Source organism: Callithrix jacchus, chromosome X (genome assembly GCF_049354715.1).
Source record: "Callithrix jacchus isolate 240 chromosome X, calJac240_pri, whole genome shotgun sequence".
Lineage (NCBI taxonomy): Eukaryota > Metazoa > Chordata > Mammalia > Primates > Cebidae > Callithrix > Callithrix jacchus.
In genome coordinates, this window is record NC_133524.1 from 126,904,857 (window position 1) to 126,928,411 (window position 23,555).

Genomic DNA, 23,555 nt, shown 5'->3' on the forward strand with positions numbered 1-23,555 from the left:
ACACAGGAGACCCCAGGTTCAATGTCTCGATTTCACATGAGTCATTTCCTGTCAGGTTTGTCTCTTTGTCACCCTGCTTTTCTAACTCAGAGGCATCTTAATATTTCAGTCCTTGGCCCTCTGCTGTTATCTTCCCATTTCTCTTTCCCTTGGTGAAAGCTAAAGCAATCAAGTTCTCTCTTGCTAACTTACACAGCTGTGCTACTGGCCTTGACAATATACACTTTGGAACACCCAAAGATTGGAAAACAGCATCAGACCTGATCAAATGACTTTTATCCAAAACTCAGGACCAACTCTTTCCAGTGTTCAAAATGTACTGCTTGATTGAGGGCTAGGGATGGAGAGTTTGAGGGAAAAAAACGTGGTGTTCAGCAGCAAGCAACAATTAGTTTTGGCAAAACTCAAATGTAAAAGCACTTTTGAAATGCAATTTTTATAAATACTATAATAAATTAGTATAAGTGACTAATAGAACCTCATCAAATGGAAATCAGAGTGGGACTTTGTACTTCTACATTCTGAAGAGCTTAATACAAATTAGTCTGTAATACTCAGAGAGTTTCATTCTGTAAGGATTAAGGGAAATGGGATGCATTTTTTTCATTAACTTGCTGGATAAATATGCTTCCTAATGCAAGCATATAGAGGAGTTGCTTTCTAAACTTTATTATAACCAGGGTTAAATAACTCACGAGGTGCTGTACCCCTGTACATTGCTCTACTGAACCGTGTTAGCTTAGAATTAAACAGTGTTGGGTGGCAAGTTTAAGTTCTTTAGGTTCGGATGTGAAGGGGTGATGACCCCCTCTCAGATCTGTAGGTCACTTTTTCTGAGGTCTTTAACAAGGTTCAAGGAACTAGATAAGCCTCCCTCCCCAATCCAAACTGCCTAATAGCCTAATGTGTACTGAATTCCCACTCATGGGGCAAGTGGCTTTCTAATCCAGGTGCAAAGGTCAGGGGCTGAAAATGGGAGCTAGTCCCCATTTCCTTATTTGGAATCCTGGGAGGTGACATTGGCAGGTCCCCTGTTCCAAACCATTCACCTCATCTGCTTACTGTTCTTAAGATCCCATCATTAGACGCACATTCCTTTGGGAAAACGGGACTCTCTTTAGGGAGGGGCAAAGTATCAGATTTGATTAATTGTTCCTACTTAAGAATGAATTAATTTACACCCTCTGATTGCTAGGTAAGGACCACAAAGCATGTTTTTCCAGTTTCAAAGTTCTGCAGAGGGCCAATCCTGCTGTTTGAAAGCAGATGTACTATGGACCCAAAGGTAACATGGTGAAATGCATGTAATGTTGGTGTTTTTCCTCCTCAGGCTCAACTTGGAGGGAGTGCTGCCATTCATTCATTGATTGACGGAAGGGCAAAAGGATACTCTGGTCAGTGACTATGTGTCAAACCAAATTGGGAAGTAGCTACTTTGGAGCCCCCAACCTTGAACCCCCAATCTTGAACAACTTTCTCTTTTCTCATAGCCCTGTACTCTCTTTTTTCTGCCAACGAGGTCAGCTCCAATACACCATTTCTAAATTGTTAGTGGAAAACAGACCAATAGAAGACCACAGCTATAGTTTTTGCAGTTAAATAGTGGATACTCTTTTTATTCAGAAGAATGCATTTTTAATAGAATTTCATGCGCCAGTAAATCAGTACAGCGAGGAGTTACAGGGGTGGGGACCCTGTCTTCAGAAAACATCTCACCCTGGCAGAGCGCTCAACTCCCAGAATCCGCTTTACCCAGCTCAGGTGATTAGAGACCAAGGAACAGCAAATGGGGCTGACTTGCAGGGTAACTAGTTGGATTTACAGGTCTCTGAGAGCAAGAGAGAGGAGAGGGAAGTTCTTGTAAAGGAGGAGATTATTATATTGGAACTGGCAGTTCCATGGAGATTCTCTGAGAGCTCGAGGAACCAGAATTGGTGGGGGTGCCTGGTTCTTCTTCTTGGTTACACTCTTCAAGGGCAATGGTCTGGTCTCTTCCATCTGCCTCTGAGCCTCTATGTAAAGAAAAAGACATGAGTAAGGGAGGACTGAGAACCTGAAAACAGGTTGCATGGTGGGGCTCAGATACCAGGGGAGTATTTGTTTGATTGTTTTTCCAGCACCACCGTGTTCACAGAAGGGGCCACGATGAGGCATTTATTTACCTGGTTCGCAGTCGAGGCCACTTCTTCCACTCTACGGCTAGCACTACCCCCAAGGCTACAACAACCACCACGATCAGGGTACTTCGGACAATGTTCCCCACAGTGCACTCCTGAGCAAGAGGCCCTGTGGTGATGAAAGAGGAGAAACCAAGGCCATGGAGATGAGTGTGTGTATGTTCTCCTTGATCTCTGGTATTGTCCGACACTCTGGCCTTCTTTCGGATTCACGTGGGAGCCATGTGTTCAGACTACAGAGGGGGTGGGCTGTGGCAGAGTTTATGCTGAGGCAGAAGCAGCTCTCCTTTCCTTGGAGGAAAGAGGCCTGGAAAGAATCCTACTCACTATCTTCGAATACATTTGAGGTCCCACCTCCTCACCATCCTTAGGAGAAAGATGACACACTTCAGGTCCCCAGCTCCAGAGCCCCTCCATTCTCCTGATTTGGGATGCCTCTGTGGGGACTGTCCCTGGGATCCCAGCTGTGTCACATCAGGACCATGGAGAGATTATTCTCTTACCTGCTGCCCCGACCAGCTCCAGGGGATCACTAGGCTCTGACCAGATATCAGGGTAGGCCTGGAGGCGGTAGCTGCAGCTGTAGTTTCCAATGCCTTTTCCTTCTACGTTGTTGATAACAAAGTCTCCATCCTCTGAAAACTGCTGAGGTGCTTCTTCTCCATCATGTTCTAGGACAAATTCAACACCTGGCAGGGGTCCTCGGCACTGAAGGGTGATGTCCTTCCCTAGCTTGAACATGGTGCTGGGCCAGGCTGACAGATAGGGTTTAGGGGGCTTATCTGCAACCAGTAAGGACACAAAGTTAGAATAAATGACCCTGAACTTAGCCCTTTACCCCCTTATTGCTAACTGCTAAAAACTACAAAATCGTGACACTGAAGTCTCCAGGATCTTACCAGTCACCCAGATCTCCAGGGAGTCACTGTGATATGAAGCTGCAAAGGGAGCAGAGTCCAAATAATAAACACAGCTGTAGATCCCAGAATCTTCACCTCTCACTGCTGGCATCCAGAAGTCAGCCCTGTACCCACTTGGCTTCTGTTGCTCTAAGGGCTCCTGAGTCCCCTTCTTCAACAGGACAAATGTTGAGTCTGGCAGTTCCCCTTGACATTGAAGAGTCACGTTTTCTCCAGGGGCCACCATGGGACCAGGCTGGGCTAATAGGCTGGGTTTGGGGAGTAAACCTGGAAGAAATGAACTCCTGGTCAAAGAGAAGAGACCACTTTCCCATGCATCACCCCGGGGACTCTGCTCAATAAACAGAAAAGACAATTGGTTGCCTCTCCTTGAGCTCTCTGGAAACTATCTCCCATGAGGCAGTCTATTCACTCCTTTCTACACTTTCATGCCCACTTGAGAGTCTCTTCTCCTTACCTGTGACTATGAGTTCCAGGGTGTTGCTAGGTTGTATCTTGATAGAACTGGTCCAGTCAGGGTGGTAGCAGCAGCTGTAACGCCCCATGCTAGCAGCAGACATGTTGGTGATGGGGAATACCCCATCATTACTGGTCGATCCCCAGAGCTGCATTGAAGTGGCTCCTCCTTCTTTGTGCAGAATGTATCCTACTCCATGGACTGGCCCTTGGCACCAGAGAGTAACATTCTGCCCCATGGGAACCACAGAACTGGGTTCAGCAAACAACCATGGCTTAGGGAATGTGTCTAGAAAGAGACCAACGTTGTAAAGTGGTTAGTATTAAAATTTCCCAGTTCCTGCTTAAATTAACCCTTTATCTTTCTCCTTTTGCCCCTCTGGGTCCTAACCTAGCCTTCCAGGAGGAATTTCCCTCCCTAACCCCTTCTCCAATGATTTCCATCCCAGTCCCATGTCCGGTCTGTCCTTACCAGTCACCCAGATCATAAGGGGCATACTGAGATATGACCCCCTGTTTGACATGGTTGTCTCATAGTAGATACAGCTATAGTTCCCAGAGTCCTCTGCTCCAACAGTGTGGAGAAGGAAGTCAGCTGAGTTCCCTGAGGCACTCTGGAACTGTAAGGGAACCTGGGCTCCCTCCTGCAAGAGGGCAAACCTCATGCCCTGGAAATTTCCTTGGCAGCGCAGGGTCACATTCTTCCCAGGAAACACCACGGGACCTGGCTGTGCCAGGAGAGTGGGTTTGGGGTAGAATTCTGAAATTAAAGAGACCACAGCATGAGAGAAACCCAGCCCTCATATCCTGCAAATAGCTTTTTAAAGTGTTATTGTAAGACACAATATAAGTTTGTTGTCAAAAATTAGAAAATATAGAAAAAAAACAATGAAGGAAACACAATTCTACCACTCAAAGATAAGTATTTTTAATATTTCTTTGCCAGTTATTCTTTCTATACATTCCTATGTCCATATAGCTATAACTGTTTACATAATTGGGACTCCACTGTGTGCACAGTTGTGTAGTTTGACATTGTTCACTAAGCTTTATATGTAAGCATTTTCCTATAATGTTAAACAGTTTGAAAACTGCCATTTGTAATGGCTGCATAGTATGCAGCTGACATTTCAAGGTCTTTTCGCTTTCTCTGAGAGCCATCCAGCCCACTGATCTCTGACGGCGCAGCTTACAGAGAAAGTGGACGTTGAGCCTAAAGCTCAAGGCCAAACTGCACAACAGTACAGGAATAGTGTGACCTGAACAGAGCTCTTGGGATTGGACACCCCTATATGCGTCATTGATTTCCCCAGAAGTGAATTGCTTGCCCTCCAACCTCCTTTGTTTCTTGTTCCTGTAATAATAACATGAGCAGCTGTGTGTCATGGACTGGTCACTATGGCCCAGCCACTGTCCTAAGCACTTTCTTGGCATGTTTTAGAAGAAATATTTCTTTTTCTTTTTTTTTTTTTGAGACGGAGTTTCACTCTTGTTACCCAGGCTGGAGTGCAATGGCGCGATCCTGGCTCACCGCAACCTCCGCCTCCTGGGTTCAGGCAATTCTCCTGCCTCAGCCTCCTGAGTAGCTGGGATTACAGGCATGTGCCACCATGCCCAGCTAATTTTTTGTATTTTTAGTAGAGATGGGGTTTCACTATGTTGACCAGGATGGTCTCGATCTCTTGACCTTGTGATCCACCCGCCTCAGCCTCCCAAAGTGCTGGGATTACAGGTGTGAACCGCCGTGCCCGGCCCTAGAAGAAACATTTCTTTCTCTCCCACTGACAGCCTTCCACCCACTGTCCCCGGGTTGGCACTACCTCTACCTGGAGCCCCCCCTCCTAACCTGTCACCACGAGCTCCACAGGGTCGCTGGGCTCAGACCAGATAGAAAAGTCATAATATCGGCAGCTGTAATTCCCTCCATCACCAATGCCCACCGAAAGGATTAGAAAGTGAGCTGCACTGGCCCCCGGACTTGCCCAGGACCTGTCACTGGATGCTATTTCACTTCCATCTTTGTAAAGAATAAAGCTCATATGCTGGTGGGGGGTGGAGCAATTGAAAGTCACTCGGGCACCAGGGGTGACCACAGGGCTGGCCCATGTCTTGAAGAAGGGCTTAGGGTACATTTCTAGAAGGCAAAACAAACAACAACAACAAAAAAAAAAAAAACAAAATACAACACAAAACCAAATTAAGATCAAGAAAGAGAGAAAGCAAATATAGCAAATCTTGGTTCTAGGAAGCTTCTCTGCTTTCTGTAGTATTTCATTCAGAAGTAAGTGCAGTTAAAAAGTAAGGCAAATCCACTTTGCAGATGGACTTCTTACACAGGGACCGTTGAACCCCAACCCTCACTACCTCCAGATGAGTCCTCCGTGTCATCAGAGCAGGCAATGGAGGCTAGTGAAAAGATAGAATTATGGGGGCTCTGCTGATTCTCTGAGCCTCAGTTTGCCCATTTGGAAAAGTGGAAAATGGTACCTACTTCACCCCCATTGAAGAGTTGCTCTATGGTGAAGTGAGATAATTGATGTGAAAATAATTAGAAAAATTAAATCACCCTCCACAAACCCAAGCTATTAATAACAATTATGGCTATTAATATCGTGCAGCCAGAGGCCCTGGCACTCCCAGAGCCACGCCTGCCTGGCTCTAAGATTGGACACAGGCTCCCAGGACCAGCAGCAAAGTTTGCTGCAGGGAGAGGAGTGTCTGACCCGGGGCTGTGCCTCTCCCTCCACCCGCACCCCCCCTTCCTCACATACCCTTTTCAGCTCTACCTTTTATGACAAGCTCCAGGGGCTCACTTGGCTCAGACCACTTGAAGGGGCGCTTTTCAGTGTGAGTGCGGCAGCTGTAATTGCCTTCGTCTTTATCCTCCATTCTTTTTATTGTAAAGAAGGCTTCTCTTCCAACAGCACCAAGTTGCTGGACAGGTTCTTTCTTTCCCTCCTTATACAGAGCAAACCCCATGCCTGCCAGCCATCCTTTGCACCGGATTTGTAGTTCCTTGCCCCGGATTGGGAGGGAAGCAGAAATGACAGGTTTGGGGAGGATGTCTGGAAAACAGAATGGGATGAAAAAGGAGTTAGAAGTTTGCAGTTGCCCAGACGGGATACTCGGGGTCACTGTCAGCAAATAAAGACATTTATTCTGGGCTGGCCCTAGGCTCTTCCAGTCAGTCTCTTCACACTCTCCTTCCCATCCTGCCCCCCCCACCCCCTAACCCCCTACTCTTTCAGTGCCCCTTCTCTCCAGCATGCAGCACAAGCCTGTTTGGTTTCAGGGTCCCTGTGAATTCATTCCCTCACTGCCAGGAGCAGTGTGGGAGTCCCAGGGGCACTGGGGATAACTATCGGAGGACCCTCTGCCTTTTCTTACCTGTCCCCACCAGCTCAAGTGCTTCACTAGGCTCCGATACAGCCATCTCCTCCCATGAATGGCAGTGGTAGCTCCCGACATGGCTCTGGGTCAGGGCACCAAGGGGGAAGGCAGCCCGGACCTGCTCTGTGGCCGGGCGAGTTGCGATCCACCCGGTCCCATCCTTCAGCAACACAAACTCCTTAGTTGAGCCCGTAGGGCTTCTGCACCAGAGGGTTAAGTTCTTCCACGGGGCCAGAGGAAAGTTGGTCTCTGCCCACAGCTCAGGCTTAGGGGTTGGCATGACTATTTCTAGAAACAGCAGAATTAATGAAGCCATCCTCCCTCCTCCCTCTTCCCTTCCCCTCCCTCCTCCTTGCCCTTGAACCCCCTACCCAGATCACACTGCCCACCTCCCCTTGCAACCCAAATCCAAACCCTTTCCTTCTTTCCTTCCTCAGGTGCTGGGGAAAGGAGAAGCTAATGTCTTATAGCTGAGCCTCGGAAAAGTGCAGAAGCTTGGAGGAAATTTTGTAGGCAGAAAGGCAAAGTTGGAGGCTGAATTTTGCCAGCAGCTTTAACAAGTGCCCCTTCCTGGCTGTCCTTCCCTCCCAACCAGTCACTCCCTGGCCAATGACACTGACACTCTGTAGTTATTTCGGATCTCCAGGGAGGAATGTCCCAGTCTGGAGCAGGAAAAACTCACCAGTCTCTTCTGTCAATACCCCATTGCACAGTCCTGCAAAAGAAATTGCTGCCAGAGCTCAGCCCCCTCCCCCACGGCACTTCACCCCGGCCTTCTGCCCAGGCCCCTTCCCCCACTTGTACTCACCGCAGCAGAGAAGGGCTGTGACTATGAAGAGCATGGTGACCCCTTGAGCTGTTCCCAGCAACCAGGCTTCTCTAACAAGACCAGAAAAGAGATGAGAGGAGTTGCTGGGATTAGGGGGAGGGTGGAGGGAAGGGGGCGGCAATTTATGTCATTGGCTTGCTCGCTACCCAATGGGGACTGGATATGGCCAGGATAATGGGATATAATCTTTTCTGACATCGATGACTTTTCTTTTTGAGGGCCTTACTACCTATAAACCTCTTACCCTGTCATGGCCCATGTGCCCCCCCGCCCCCTCCCCACTCCCCAGCCTATATCATATGTCAGCTCCCCGTGGCCCCTGATCAGGCTGTTGCTGGAATTGAGATGTCAGATGTGAAAATGCCTATGTATTATCTGGAGCTCTCAGAACCCCTGGAGCTCAGTGTGATCGGCAGCTCTGGGTCGTGGGTGTGGGGGTGGAGGGAGAAACCGTGAGTGTTTCTCAGTCATCAAGTTTAAGTTTGGAAGCAGTTGTTATGGCAGTATTGGTCCTCAGACAGACCCACCTGCCTCACCTGCCTTTGTTATGGAAGGGTTGCCTAGGCAGCTGTGATGAATTACTAGAAGATTGTCAGTGCTGAGCTAAGCCTTTTCAGGAGTAGAAACTCTCTCCCCTCACCCAGATTATAACTAGAAATATGCAGCAGCTTTGGGTTATGGGACCTGTAGAATTAGATGATATTAATCCAAAATCCATTTGACAATTTTTACTTAGAAAACACTAACCATCCTTCCTGGTCAAGAAAACATGATTTTTCAAGCTGCTTTCTCCTAAATCTGGTCTCTGATCTTATTCTTTGATGCAGTGTTGCTAGGCTGGGGTGGGACAGCCTACATTTTTTTTTTCTCATCACTGGCTTGGAAATTACTCTAATGAGTACGGGACCCAGGTCAGGTTCCAGAAAGAAGAGCTTGAACCCCGCTGAAACTTTTTGAAAACTAAAAGGGTGGTGGTTTTTACAGAAGGCTTACATGGCTCCTTTCTGGTGGCCCAAGCATCTGTCCTTCAGATTCCAGTGGAAAACACAGACACACATAATCATAGTCCATTGTGCATTGAATACTCCCAGACAAGCTGTAACCACAGTTGTGGGGGCGGAGGTGGGTGCAGCCAGAAGCAGGGAGTAGGGGGAAGTAGACAGGAGCTAACACCCCCACTAGGTCAGAAGTAGTCATTTATCTCCTTGTTCCCAGCAGAGTAGCCTGAGCACAAGCCATGGGGATAAGAGAGGCAGATGGCCCAGAAGATGCCATAGAATCAAAGGAAATGGCAGGAGAATCTGTTTGGTGTGAGTTTGTGAGTCAGAGGAAACAGTCTAATTCTGTTGCTTCATTCAATGTCACATCAAATGTCCATCCAGGTCAGGTTTACACTCCCAGAATGCTCTGCACAGGTGGTTGGAGCCCACAGTGTCAGAGACTGGTTACTAAGACAACTAGCATGGAACACAAGGCTTAATAGCTCTTGAGAGCTAGGGATAGGGTGAAAAGTTGGGATAGGGTTGGATAACAGCCTGGGAGACAGGACAGCATGGCTCCTTACAAGAGAAAAAATTCACAACAAGTTAATGAGGGAGACATCAATCATCTCTGAGGGGCAGGATGGATTGTGGGGGAGATTTGGGCACCCTCCCTGGGGGATGTCAGTGAATGCACTTCTGATTATTCCTCCTGCCTCTGAGAACTATGCATTTCTTCACCCTCTGGCTTGAGTGTTAACCCCTCTGTGAGGTGAAAGAGACAGCTGGGATGAGAAAGTCTTGCTCCCTAAGCCCAGAAGATGGGAGTGCTATAGGGTGTGCCTCTGTGGCTTGCCTCAAATGCAGCATGACTCATTCTTCAGACTCTGTTAGGTTGGGGAACAGGGGGCTGGGACAAGACAGTTACCTGATTCTGAGTCTCCGACACTTCCACCTTATCCACAGCACAACCAACAGCAAGGCAACCAGCTGCATGAGTAGGGACAACCTGATAGCTTCATTCAGAATGTAATTCCAGGTGAGATAGCCTGTGACCAGAGAAGACCAGAATCAGAGGCTTTGGGGACAGGGACAGGTGAATACATTCATGGGGTGAGGACGATCTGGTTACTGAGAGTGCTTATATTGGGAAGGTGAGGCAGAAGTGGCCTTCCTTTTCTCAGAGAATGGGGGCCTTGAAAGTATCCTGCTGGCTGCCTTTGAGGAATTATGAGCCCACCCCAGGGGAAGGGTGCTGAAACCCAAGGGCTTTGATTTTCAGGTCCCTGACTCCCCTTTCCACATCTTTCTGGGCACTGATCTTGGATCTCTTGGGTATGGAGGGACATTTTTCTGAAGAGTTATCCTCTCACCTGCTGGCCCCATCAGCTTCAGGGGCTCACTGCGATGTGACCAGATGTTAGGCTGTGTCTCTATGCGATAGCTGCAACTGTAGGTCCCTGTACCTTTCCCGTCCACATTACTGATGATGAAGTCTCCATCCTCTGAGAATTTTTGGAATGTTTCTCTTTCTTCCCATTCCAGAGAAAATTCCAGTACTGGATGAGATACTCGGCACTGAAGGGTGATGGCCTTCCCTAGCTTGAACACAGTGCTTGGCCAAGCTGACAGGGAGGGTTTGGGGGGCTTATCTGAAACCAATCCAGAGACCACAGTGAGCAGTAACCTCAAACCCCGTACCCCTTCCCCCAGAAAATATTTTTGAACTCCCCATTTGCTCTTCTCTTCCTTTCCACTTCCACTTGGTCAGTGGCTTCAAGATTTGACTGTGCATTGGAATTCTTTTGCCTAGCTTTTGGTGCTCTAGAGATTCCTGGTTCCCTACCTTCAATCAGGAAGACCTCATACCTGTAAGCTTCTCCTGGCCTAAACAAAAATAATTTCCCCAGGGGTTACAATTGGGCTGTTCCATACTGAGAGGTGGAGGGGGAGACAAGGTTCCTAAAGTTTTTGAAGAAAGTTCTACACCACCTTCCGTATGTATGTGTGTGCACGCGCATGTGTGTGCACGTATGCATTTTGCTCATAACTCTCAGAGGATAGAAGGCTACTAGCTCCTTCTTACAGCACCACAGTGATGATAAAAACGAAAAAGTGGATAACAAAAAGAGTTGTTAACACTTGCCTACAATCATAAGCTCCACGATGTTGTGTGATGGCATCCTAATGGAGGTCTTCCAGGTGAGAAGATAGTGGCAGCTATAGATGCCAGTATCACTGTAGGTTACATTGTTGAGGATGAATGATGTGTTGTCATCGATGCTGGTGGCATCCAAAAACTGAAGTGGTTTGTCTTCTCCTTTCTTATAGAGTGCAAGGCCCACTCCATCCACTGGTCCTCGACACCGTAGGCTCACATTCTGACCCATTTGGACAACAGGACTGGGCCGAGCAAGTAGCCAGGTCTTGGGGAAAGTGTCTAGGACAAGACCCAAAATATAAAGCACTAATGATTTCCCTTCCTGCTCCCACGCCTTAAGATTCTGCTCCTCCTCTTCCTCCAGACCACCCTTGGAAAAACCTGCCTACACCCAGTTTAACAAATTTTGTTCCCTTCTCTACTGTTAGCCCCGGCCACATGATTAGGTTCTCCAGGGCACAGAGGGAGATTCACATCCTTAGCCTTTAACCTAAGATCCATGGCCCCTCTCTTACCAGTTACCCATATTTTCAGGACATCACTAAGGAGTGAACCTCTGTATGACCCGTCATAGTAAAAACAGAGGTAATGTCCAGTGTCTTGGATCTTCAAAGACCGAAAGAAGAAATATGCCTCATTTTTTATTGTCTTCTTGTGGTAAAAGGACTTCTCCAAGTCTTCAACCCTCATTAGAGCAAAGGTCATTCCATAGATTGGCCCTTGGCACCTGAGATTCAGGCTTTCTCCAGGTGCCATGATGGGCCCAGGATGAGCTGTCAAAGTTGGTTTGGGATAGAGTCCTACAAAGGGAAGAGACCCTGAAATTAGAGGCAGGATGATTCTTTCCTGTTGTCTTCTGTTTTCCTTTTTTAATTTCTTTAAAGAAGAAGTGGTAGCTGAAGTTTACCTTCTCTTCCCTCTCCCTTCCTTGGATCTCTGCCTCTATAACATAATCAAGGGTAGATTCACTTATGCCCTTTTTCTCTCTCAAGAATCTATCAGCTTCACTGAGCTCTAATCACATATATGGGTGTATCTCAGTGGAAGATCTACATCCATAATTCCCTGTATCTTTAGGTCTCTGAAATGCCAGATGTAGTTCTTTCAACCACCAGAAAAAACAAACCTCTGAAAAATGACATTGATTTCATCTTTGCAGAGCATGAATGCCACTGAAGTATTAAGGAGAGCACTTGAATACATTAAGCTCATTTAAGACAGTACTTCCACAACAAGACTAAAAGAAGCTAATAAGGAGGGTTTGGCCAGTAAGTCTGCAACCCAAAGAAATCTCTGTTACAGAGCAACACATTCCTTTCCATAGATTGTTTCTCCAAGATTGTACACAAAGGTGAGGGCAAACCTGACCTCCTACCACTCCTTCCTACCCCTACCCCAATGCCAGGCACACTTAGCTATTCATTATGGAAGGATCCGCTCTGGCATATGCTCACTGAGCATTTAGTATGCATCAAGCATCATATAGGTCTAGGCATATATGAGTAAAAAAGACAGTCTCTGCTAGCAAAAAGCTCATGAACTGGTGGGGGATACTGGTGAGCAGGTAACTACAGAAGTGTGTTAGTGGAATCTATGCTGAAAGGGCATGAGTACAGCAAACATTCATACACTCAGTTAAAACAGGCAGTTTTTTGTTCTTTGATCCTCAATAAAAAGCTATACTAACAAAATCAGTATCTACCATTTATTGAGAACTTATATGCCAGGCACTGTACATATATATTTAGGCAAATCCTCACAACAACCCTGTGAGGTAGGCATTATTATTATAATATGAATTTTGCAGATCAGGAAACTGAGGCACAGAGAGAAGCATTACACAGTAGATCAGAGAGATGCTGTTATCCCATTTTTAGAGTAGAGGAAGCCAAAGCACAGAAAAGTGAAGTGACTTGCTCAAGATCACAGAGGGAGGCAGTGTCAGAGAAGGAACTAGAAACTAGGATTACTGCTTCTAAGTCTAGGGCACTTTCTGTAACACCACAGCTTTTCCCAAGCCTATTTAGCTGAATGGAGAGACTAAAGCAAATGTGGCCAATTCCATCTAGAAACCTCCAGGCCATGGAGTAGGGGAGTTGGGGCTGGGGCATTTCTGACATTTTACATTATGGGGAACCTCTTCTACCTTTAAACATTGGCGCTGCTTTCCTAGCTCTACTGATAGGGAACCAAAGTGATTTATAAAGCCATTTCTAAAATATGAGCTATCAAATTATTTGTCATTTTCTGTTTTTCCTCACCAACACTGGCAATCTATTCTGTTTTCCACACGTAAAAATAACAATTACAAGTAAAACACATTTGCAAATTTAAAACTCCATTTATAAGACTGCAGTGGCAGTGCCTGGCACATATTAGGTGCTCAATAAATACCAGTTGAATTAATGAATGAATGCATAATATTCAACAAGTAGAGAACAACAAAGCTGTGATGAGCTGAAGCTGCTGGCCAGTTGGCTGGGCTCCTTCATTAGCCAAATGATTGGCTCCCATACATCTGCCTTGCAGCATATGTGATTCTAATTTATATCTCAGTAAAATGCCAAAAGACTCTAGCTTATGGGGCCTTGCAGGGCCTAGGAACTGGCTGAGGAAAGTAAACGCAGAAACCCTAGCTCAACCAGCCATGATCCCTGGGACAACAATTGCCAGACGCCAGCAGCCGTGGCCACACCCACCTGCTACAACCAGCTTCAGGGGGTTGCTGGGCTCTGACCACAGGGTGGGGAGCATCTGGATATGAGTGCGGCAGATGTAAACCCCTTCATCTTCAGGTGTCAGGTTGTCAATGGAGAATATGGCCATTGTCCCAGTTGGGACTTGGTAATCCACGGGCTCTGCATATCCCTCTTTAAACAGCATAAATACCAAATCCTGCAGCCAGCCATGGCAGAGGATGTTAACATTACATCCAGGAAGAGGAGGGGTCTCAGCCTGGATCCAGAAGATGGGCTTGGGCAGTTGGCCTGGAAGGGCAGAACGAACTGGAATTAGGTAAAGCAAGGATAATACTGTCTAGGGAGCAGCAGAGGAGAGCTCTACCTTAATTGAGGCTTCCCTGTTTGATCCTTGTTTGTCATCCCTCCTTCCCCCATCTCTGCTCCAGAGTCTGTATCCTCCCTCTGCATTGCCCAATACAGAGTAGGCCCTTATTTACTAACTGTGGGAGGTGTGCTTGCATCCATTTGAGAAGCAAACCCTGCCCTGTAAGGCAAGTCTGAATCTCAGGAGCTGGGGTTGATTCTTGAGTATCTCTATCTTCTTACCTGGTGCCTCCAACTCTAGAATTTTACTAGGCTTTGACCAGCCTGTCTCCTTCCAGTAGCAGCACCGGTAAAGACCTGCATTGGACTCAGTAAGGGCACCTAAAAGGAATGAAACTTGGAAGGTCTTGTGGGAAGGGTGGATCCAGGTCATCTGTGTCTTATCCTTCAGCAGCAGGAACTTGCTCGATAGCTGAGAGGGGCTTCGGCACCAAAGCGTGATGTTCTCCCAAGGGGCCTGGGGGTAGTTGGACTCTATCCACAGCTCCGGTTGAGGATCTATCACTGTAATTCCCGAAGATCAAAAAGATGTGAGCAGTCCAGCCCTCTCCCTCCCATAACATGTCCCACAATGGTCCTTAAAATTAGCCGGGAACCAGATCCCTCATTTTGTCTTCCCTTGGGGACAGGAGTGGGATCGTGTGAGGCATCATATAGGAACCCCAAAATATTTGGTCAAGGGGTTCAAATGAGTTGGGGAATAAAGACTGGTGGTTTCTTTTTCATCTGAGATAAAGCTTTTCACCATGTGATAGGAAACCAAGTCCTCTGATTCCCAGTCAGCCCAGTCTATCTCTGGAATCTCAGGGTATTACGTTTGGGGTCATGGAGACATGCCAGCATCTTGGATCCTTTAGGAAGGAGGTGCCTGAGAGGGCAGAACTCACTTACCTATCGATGTCATACCCAGACTCATCCCTGAAAAGAGAGATTATGGTAAAGGAGGGCTCCCTTGTTGTCTCTGCCCTGCACTCAAATCTCAGTACTTTCCTCTCCCACCCCTAATTAGTGGGTACCTGTGACAGGGTCACTTGCCCCTCACCCTTTCCTTGTACTCACGAATGCAAAAGAGCAAGATAGTGAATGTCTGCAGCATGGTGGCTCCCTCCCCTGGTCTGTCCAGGGTCACGGGGCCTCTGGTGCTGGCTGTGCGCTCTGAGTCCTGAAGAATTTTTCTCCTCAGCAGGTGGTGGAATCTAAAAACAGAATTGTTTTTACTCAGAGGACTTGTCCCGCTCCTTAAAGTTTAGTTTAGATGGCTAAATTGCACTTGACAACCCTACATTGTACTCCCTCACGGGCATGCAGTATTACAAGGTCACCTACGGCTTCTTCTCCTTGCTCCTTTCCCTCACTTCCCCATCCTCCCACTCAAGGTCTTTGTTGGTATCGAAGATGTCAGATTTGTTGAAATATGGATTTGTCTCTGGGATCTCAGAGGCCCGGAATAGCCTGCAGAAGCTCCACAGGATGGGGGAGATGGGATGTACAGAGTCACCTTTTCAGAGATCCTTTTACATATATGTATATTGAGTCCTCCAACAACTTAGGAGAGGAGGCATTACTACCATTCCCATTTTACTGATGAACAAACTGAGGCCTAGAGAGGGTATATAATTTGTGCAAAGTCAAAAGTGATTAAATATTAGAGCCCAAATTAAAATCCATGTTTAACTCCAAGGCCTCTGATCTAAAACAACGATTTAAGCTCCCAGAGGCACTCTTCACTCCCTCTTCACCCTCCCTCACTCCTCTCAGTTGATCCCTTGGATATCCTTCCCTTCTGTAGAATGCTTTAGATCCAATGTTACTCTCATTCTTGTCTCCTTCCCTTAAAAGTTCCATACCCCCATGTCAAGCATGTGTTAGAAAATAAAGCTGCTGGAGTTAATTTACATGAAGTGTAAGTGATTCTTTGGTTGCCCTTAACTTCTAAACAAAGTTTTGTTGATTGCCTCCAAGGGAAATGAAATTGTTTGAATTTCAGGAAATACGGCAAAGATATTTGAGTTCAGGGAGGCTTTCCATTCTCCCGGAGCAAAGTCATTATTTACCATAGGCCTTGCATATACATAAGGTAGACTCTTGAGCTTTCAGGCCTCTCTCCACCTCCCCCCACAGTAACCTTTCACCAAGGAAAGGTTCGTCCCAGTCACACAAACTCAAGCTAATTCTCTTCCACCAACTCACTACTGGGAGTCTGAAGTCCTGGCTAACTCCAGCTGTTATTAAATCTTAGCTCAGAAAAGTGAAGAAGAGGCAGCTCCCAGAATAGAGAAAGGGACTGATTTTGCTTTTCCATACTGACCTCAGCCTCCACCTTACCCCAGTGCTAACACTTGGTAAAATGGTGGAGCAGGAAGAGGAGGGTGCTTCGTGTTCAAAATATCTGGACTGTAGGTAACAAGTGGACAGTGAGAGATTCAAGGAAGCCTAGGTCCATTGTTCACTTTTCACTTTGTATCGAGGGTTTTTCAGATTACCCACTCTGAATTTTCCTTATCTGTAAAGTGGGGGAGTAATATAGACCTAACATTATTGTTGTATTGGGTTAGAGATAATACATGCACAGTGCCAGGCACGTAGTGAACATTACATTTTAAAAAGGAGCTTATTTTTTTTTCTTTTCAAAGGGGGCATCAAACTGGTGTTGGACCCTAAAGATGCCCTTTCCATCTCAGTTCCTAAGGTCCCTTGCTCCCACTCCTCTCAAGGCCAGGACAAAGCTTGGATGCCACCCTGTTGCTTTGTTACCCTGGGGCTTTGGGCCAGGAGTTTTTGGGGGAAGCTAGGTTCCACTGCCAAGGAACAGGTTCAACCTGGGATTACACCAGGTGCCATCTGAGGTGTCAACCTTGCCACTTGGACCCCTAAACCAGAGTCTTTGCCTTCTGGGGGATTGAGAGGAGTCAGGGAAGCTGGGCTTTTGGACATGGCTGATCCCTCCTCAATCACTAAGGAAACTGTACCATTTATATTCACCCCAAATGATGAATCTTCTATCGGGGGAACGTGAGAACAGCCCCCAGTGTCAGGTTAGTTGGCCACGCCCATTTTGGCCTTTCACCCCCACCCCCACCCCCAACTTGGGCTGCCTAGCCATTTTACCCTTCCCTTCTACTCCACCCCAAGCATTTTCCCCACCCTTAGGCAGCGCCGCAGTGTTTTTGAGGGTGACATATCCGAAATGTCTAATGGCTGGCCCCCTGCATAGCTTTGAGGGCTCCAGGAGTCAAAGGGGTTGGGCTCGGCGGGGTGCCGGGTACAGGCTCCACTGAGGGTTTGGAGGGAAGGTTGAGAAGGAAAAGGGGAGATATCTACAGTGCCCAGAGATTCTCACCGAGGCAGGTCTGGGATCCGGGGAGGAAAGGAGAAAGGCAGGAATGAAGGGGGTGGGGGGACAGACTGGGGAGCAGTTTGATTTACGGCAATTAATTACAGCAAAAAGGCTCTTTCGGGGTTTTGTTTAGGATCTGGTGGCCAGTATTTAATCTTCAGTCACTGAACTATGCGCTCATTTGCAGGTACTTACGGTAGTTGAAGGCCCGCTCCGAGGTTGGAGATTCTCCAGTGAGCTCCTCCAGATGCAGCAAACTGCCCGGCACGAGGAGAGCTGTCTAAGGACAGCCTCTCCGGCTCTGAGCCCCGCCTTCCTCTCTCCCCCGCCTGCCTGCCGGCCCGCCCCAACCTCCTCCCCTCCCGGCGCCAGGCTCTGGAGCCCACCTACAACAACTCTGCCTGGCACCTGCAGTCCTCTGACGACGGGGATTTCTACGCCCCTCCCAGCTCCCCGCCTCTCTCTGGATTCCCTGCAGAGGTTGCAGGAGCCAAATTCAGGCCCCCTACCCCATCGCCTGTAGCTCAGAGTTTCATTGGGTCACAGTATTCAGGTGGGGAGAAGGCCAGCTCTCAAGAAGATTTGTAGATCCCCTCTCTCTAGCTCCCCAATACCTTTATCAGGATCTCAGATCTTCCCCTGCCCATTTAACGCCCCATTTATGCATAAACATCACCACCACAGTTTAAGTGCCTACTATGTGCCCCTGGGCCCTGGGATCCATTATTTCTAATCTTCATAGTAACTCTACAACATAAGTGTTACTCCCACAGATAAGAAAACTGAAGTTCAGAGAGGGTTAAGTAACTTGGACAGCCTTCAAAGTCCAGCTTGAGGTAAAAGCCCAGGCTTTTAGAGACATACATGTTTAGATTTTAGTCCAGATTTTACGTTTGATAGCTGTGTGACCTCAAGCAAGTGAGTAAACTCTCTGAGTCCCAGTTTCCCCATCTGTAAAGTTAAAAAAAAAAAAAAACCATCAGAACCTATTTCTCAATGGGATGATGTAAGTAAAACTCACAGCACAACAGGCCTAGCACATGGTAGGTGCTCAATAAATGGTAGTGGTTGTTGCTGCTGCTGCTGGTACCACTACTACTAATCTATAAGTCCTTCCTCAACTGTCTTACAGTAACGGGATTTTGATAATATAGAGCAATCTTTCACAAATCTTGACCATGAAAGACTTTTTATAATGATAATGTTTGAATGAGACACGAATCCAACTCCTGACATGTAACATATGATGAGATTGAAGTATAGCATCCAATGGAATAGAAATATCAACATCATAGACTAATTGGCTACCAAATAGCCAAATTTTTCTTTATATACATTTCTTGTTTTTGAGATGGAGTCTCACTCTGTCGCCCAAGCTGGAGTGCAGCAGCATGATCTCGGCTTACTGCAAATTCCACCTCCCAGATTCAAGTAATTCTGCTTCAGCCTCCCAAGTAGCTGGGATTACAGGTGTGTGCCACCACAACAGGCTAATATTTGTATTTTTAGTAGAGACGGGGTCTCACTGTGTTAGCCAAGCTAGTCTGGAACTCCTGATCTCAAATGATCTGACTGCCTTGGCCTCCCAAAGTGCTGGGATGACAGGTGTGAGCCACCGTGCTCAGCCCTTTCTGTACATTTTTTACACGCATAAAAGATTACAAATTATGTAATGAAAAACACTTTGTTCAAGAATAAACTATGAAAAAATAAAGTAACAGCTCTCTTAGAGGGCAAATTGATTACCATATCTTCATGCATCAGGTGATATCAATTGTGGCTTCCAATATAAACTTCAGATTATTGTTTAATGAATAGAATAGCCATGTAAATACAAAGATGTGTTTCTGGGAAAGTTATTTAGCTTCTTCAAGCTAAATAGGAGATAATAATTGCACTTCTTACAATGAAGGGTTTGGGGTAGAATTGAATGGAAACCTTCCTATAAGTCACTACATAGCACCTAGGACTCAGCAAGAAGCCATTGATTCAACACATATGTTAAGTACTTTCTTTGTGGCAGGGATTGTTTTGGATGCTGACAATTCAGAAAAGATGTCAGTTTCTCCTCTTAAGGAGTTTGTAGTCTAAGGATAAGTCCTACTAGAGAACAAGTAGAGAAGGAGGAACCTTGAGAATTAAAGAGGATTGCAATAGAAAAGATCAGCAAGTAAGTCATGACAGTATGGGTTTGGATAATTGCAAACACTTGGCTGTTACTGCATGCCTAAACTAGGGCAGTGGTAGCAGAGGAGGAAGGGAGGGCAAGAGATCTTGAAACATTGAGAAGGCAACATTAGACGAACTTGATGGTGGTTTGGAAGACAATAGTAACAGTTATTTTCTGTGGGGGTGAAAACATCCATGCCAATTTTCAAAACATTTACAGTATAGAAGAACGTGGGGCAGGGAGGAGGCCCAACCAGACAGATTAGGTTCCAAAAGCAAGACCTGATGAGGAGAGGGTTAGGCTTTAGAGGTGGGGAGTTTAACCCGGGAAAGGAGAGCTTGGATTTCAACTTAATTTTTGTCAAGCACTTTAATTATTAAGGGTACAGTTTGGAGAACTAAGCCATTTCCAGAAGCTATAACTGAGGGCATTTCCAGGAGTTTGCAGGAAGCTTCCTAGAATAAATCAAGTGCAAGTGATAAATCAGAGCTAAAACTTATTTAATCAAAATATTCATAGTGGGTTATAAGGCATTAGAAAGAGTTCTGCATTATCTGGCTTCTGGGTGCTTGTCACAAAGCAAACCAACAATGTCAATACTTAGGTGAATTCAACTTAGGTTTAATGGGTGGAGGGAGAAAATGAGGATTTTGTGTGTGTTTCAATTTTAGCAGAATCACGAAGTTCTGTTTGGTTCATGTACCATCTACCAAATAAGGTAAGCTACTGATCCACTGTCCCCAATTACAATTCTCTTAGCCATCACAATATGCCCTATGTTTATATGAGGAACAGTGTGTATCTGGGTATATGGTGGGGAGAGTACCCATCCCATGGTGTTGAGGGTACGTGGTGGGGAGGATATCTGTCTCTGCTGTCAGAGCTCCGAAAGTGGGCTGCAAAGTGTTTCAGTATTCCCTTTTCCTGTGTTGGATGAAGTTGGTGGCTCCAGAAGGAAAGGAGATAGGCTCAGCCTCACTGCTTAGAGCAGGCACAGGTTTTATGAGCAGTTTAGGTCTGACAGGAAGGATGCTTCCAGATGCCAGTGCCAGGAAAGCCTTTTTCTGTCTCAGAGTCTGATTTGCCACCAGTGTATCCAAATTGCAGACCTTTGCATGGTGGGGCAGGGGAGAGGGTGGGCTGGGGTTAGGGGAGGATGCCACTTTGGAGTGCAGAACTGGACTCTCTCTTTCTAACATTTATTTACTTGGAATTACTTGTCCAAAGGAAAGTATAGAAGTCAATAATTTGGTTCTTTTATTCTTCTGTATTATATGATTTAACAGTTATATAATTAAAATTAAGTAAAGATGGCTAAACTTCAAGAGCAACATAAATTAGCAATTTAAAAACTCATCATTGCACTATTACCCACTGTTTATAATCTGCTTTAAAAAAACATTAGTTTACAGGCAATTATTTAAATATACATGTGTCTCTTTGCGTTCCACTTGTTTTGTGAACTAGGATACAGCAAACTTTCTGAAAGATTCACGTACCCTTAACAGAAGATGAGGAAATACTCTCTTGATAAAAGTCTGTTAATTTTATATAATTGATTGGTTTCAGGTGGACAATACATTTTTTTCTTATTTAGTCTATCATATTTCAATGTCTCCCTATCCGACTCACCCTTAATTATTATCTTGCTGTATTCATTTCCTCCTTCCCATTTATCCCTCCTTCATTCTTTTCCATTTTCCTTTTTGTACTTTTCTTATCCTCTCTTTCCATGCATTCTCTCTGTGTGTGTGTGTGTGTGTGTGTGTGTGTGTAGATATACACACATAATAACAACAACTTTGTGCAACTTTAAATTTTTACTTCCTTTTCCACTAATCACCCTGGTAAAAATGCGATTAATCATAAAAATAAGATCTACACTCTATTGAGAAATGTGGCTTTGCAAGTGAGTTTAGTCACTTATCTCCAGGAGTATCTTCTCCCTGAGCTGCAGCTGTTTTCAACAAAACCAGTAGTTTGAAAGTTTTACTGACAAATGCCTTGAAGTCATCTTGACTACCAGTGATTTTTCTCTCATCTTGGAATAAGAAAGATAGCTTAGCTGAATGGTTCACGTGGGGCTTCAAGCCCAGGAACTTCAGGAAGTAGTAAGTAGATTTGGCTCCAAATTGGTCTCTCATCCACTGTTACTAAGGTATACTCAGGTGTCAGTCCTATCTATATTTTCTTGAAAATCACATCTTTTTTGAGCAGCTTGTGGGCCAATTTCTTTATCTTTCAAGTTTAAGAATTGTACAATAATATGCTTTGGAATTTTAGTATGAGAGATAACTTTGAATGGGAACTTATAAATTTTCTCTGTATATAAGTCAAGATCTATGTTTAGCTCTAGGAAATTTTTATCAACAATTTCCTTAATAACGGTTTCAAGGCTAATCTCATTATTTTCTGCACCTTCAAGGATTCCAGATACATAAATCATACCACCTTGATATGTTTTCGAAATCTATCATGTTTTCTTCCATCATGAAGAGCTGTTTTCTTAGACGTTTTATCTTTTAAGACTGAAGCTCAGTTTTGTCCTCATTTATACTGATTCTGTCTTCCATGATATTTATTCAGCAATATTTGTTTCTTAGGGTTTCTTTCCATTCTTTGACCTTACCAGTAGTGCTGCACAGTCTTTGCTGGGCTTTTCCTGTGTGCGTTTTAAAATGTCCACATGGGCCTGCATCAACGCCCTCACCTCGGCCCTTTCTCTGGTTTCTACCTGCTGCTCCTCCAGGCCAGCCACATCTCTTGAACTCTCTGGGCTTCCTCGTTCCTACTCAGCATCATAGTACTTAACTGGTTGCCACCTAGCTTGTTCTCATCATTTTTCTCATTCTAGATCAGGTAGGTTTTGTTTTCTTTTTGGGCTACTCTCATAGCTGAGGCTTCCATTGACTTTTGTCGGTGTTCCCGAAGCCCAACAATTTGGTTCAGAACACAACTGCTCCTTCTGTCTTCTCCCCGAGAAGTTCAGGAACTGGGGTCTTTTTATTAAAATGCAAGGCCTATTTTAAGCTGGAATCCTCAGAAATGAGATAGGAAATTAAGACATAATCAACTGATGTTTTCATTTAACAGCATTAGAAGAGCTTCGTAACCTTAGCGATAAGTTAAAGACGTACCTAAGTGCATAAATAAAAATAAGCACAAACATATAAATACTTAAGTGCACTAACTACCGAATACATAAATATGCAAAGACACAAAAGTAACATAAATAAACACACAAATGTATAGACACAGAAATAAATATGTATGTAAAATGAGTCTCATATGTCGATAATATTTAGCTTCTGCCTGGCTGAGCGTACACAGAATATGTTTGTGATTAAGCAAATAGGTACATCAGAATTATAAAGCATGGAATGAGAGGACTTCACCTACATGTTTCAGTGTGTGTGGAAAGGGATTCTGACTTAGTGTCAGGGGGGTCGAATTTCAGTCCTGGCAGAGCCACTTACTAACTGGGTAATAGTGTGACATTTGGCAAGCTACTAAAAGTTATTTGAGTCTCCATCTCCTCATCAGTCAAGTGAGTATTCAATAACTGTGAGCTAAATCTGAATATAGAACTTTCTGTTTGCCTCATCCTAATCATTACTTTTTAAATATACCTTTTTACAGTGGAGGTCTGGGATTTTGATTAGTGGGAGTGGAAATAGGACTTGATAGGGAGGGGGAAACCTGAATAGGTCTCAAATGGATACCATCTCAGTTCCCACATTCTTTCTGAACAATTAAAGAGTAAGTATTCCATTTGACTATACCCAAATTATTGTAAGAAGATGGAAAAATACATTCTGTCTTCAAGATTATGAATTACTGGGAGATATATTCATAATCACAGCTAAGGATGATATGATACAGAACACAGTAAACTTTGGAAGATGGAGAGTGAAACAAAGCATTATCACAACATAGAAGAGAAAGCATTTAATTCCAATTTGCAGCACTTAGAAGTTCTTCATTCAAGTCCCTGAGACTCAAGCATCTCTGTCATTGAGCATGGTGAGGTCACTTTTTAAGGCCTCCTGATTCAAACCATCTGCTTCACC

The 23,555-nt window shown here is 45.3% G+C and overlaps 1 protein-coding gene across 6 annotated transcripts; it reads right to left on the bottom strand.

Annotated features, from left to right (window-relative positions):
- Positions 1-1,586: 1,586 nt before the first annotated feature.
- Positions 1,587-17,603, bottom strand: IGSF1 (immunoglobulin superfamily member 1). Of its 6 annotated transcripts, none has more exons than XM_035287924.3 (21): positions 17,511-17,603; positions 16,304-16,481; positions 15,038-15,174; positions 14,870-14,896; positions 14,201-14,482; positions 13,613-13,900; positions 11,429-11,713; positions 10,899-11,192; positions 10,126-10,404; positions 9,681-9,801; positions 7,752-7,822; positions 7,626-7,658; positions 6,941-7,231; positions 6,340-6,618; positions 5,400-5,687; positions 4,026-4,313; positions 3,555-3,842; positions 3,077-3,364; positions 2,681-2,959; positions 2,163-2,286; positions 1,587-2,012 (listed from the first exon to the last, which is right to left on the bottom strand). In XM_035287924.3, the coding sequence occupies exons 3-21, from the start codon at positions 15,072-15,074 to the stop codon at positions 1,877-1,879; spliced, it is 3,978 nt and encodes a 1,325-aa protein (XP_035143815.1). In that variant the 5' UTR covers positions 15,075-15,174; positions 16,304-16,481; positions 17,511-17,603; the 3' UTR covers positions 1,587-1,876. The 6 variants fall into 6 exon arrangements, with proteins under 6 accessions (XP_035143815.1, XP_035143814.1, XP_078220384.1 ...); XM_035287923.3 differs by having other exon boundaries at positions 16,287-16,481; XM_078364258.1 differs by lacking the exon at positions 16,304-16,481.
- Positions 17,604-23,555: the final 5,952 nt, after the last annotated feature.

Coding starts and splice junctions, on each gene's coding strand:
- IGSF1 (XM_078364258.1), bottom strand. CDS start 15,074: ATGCTGCAGACATTCACTATCTTGCTCTTTTGCATTC. Junction 10,405..10,898: donor CGTGGAGCTTATGATTGTAG/GCAAGTGTTAAC, acceptor GATTGGTTTCAG/ATAAGCCCCCCAAACCCTCC. Junction 7,823..9,680: donor TGTCGGAGACTCAGAATCAG/GTAACTGTCTTG, acceptor TGGTCTTGTTAG/AGAAGCCTGGTTGCTGGGAA.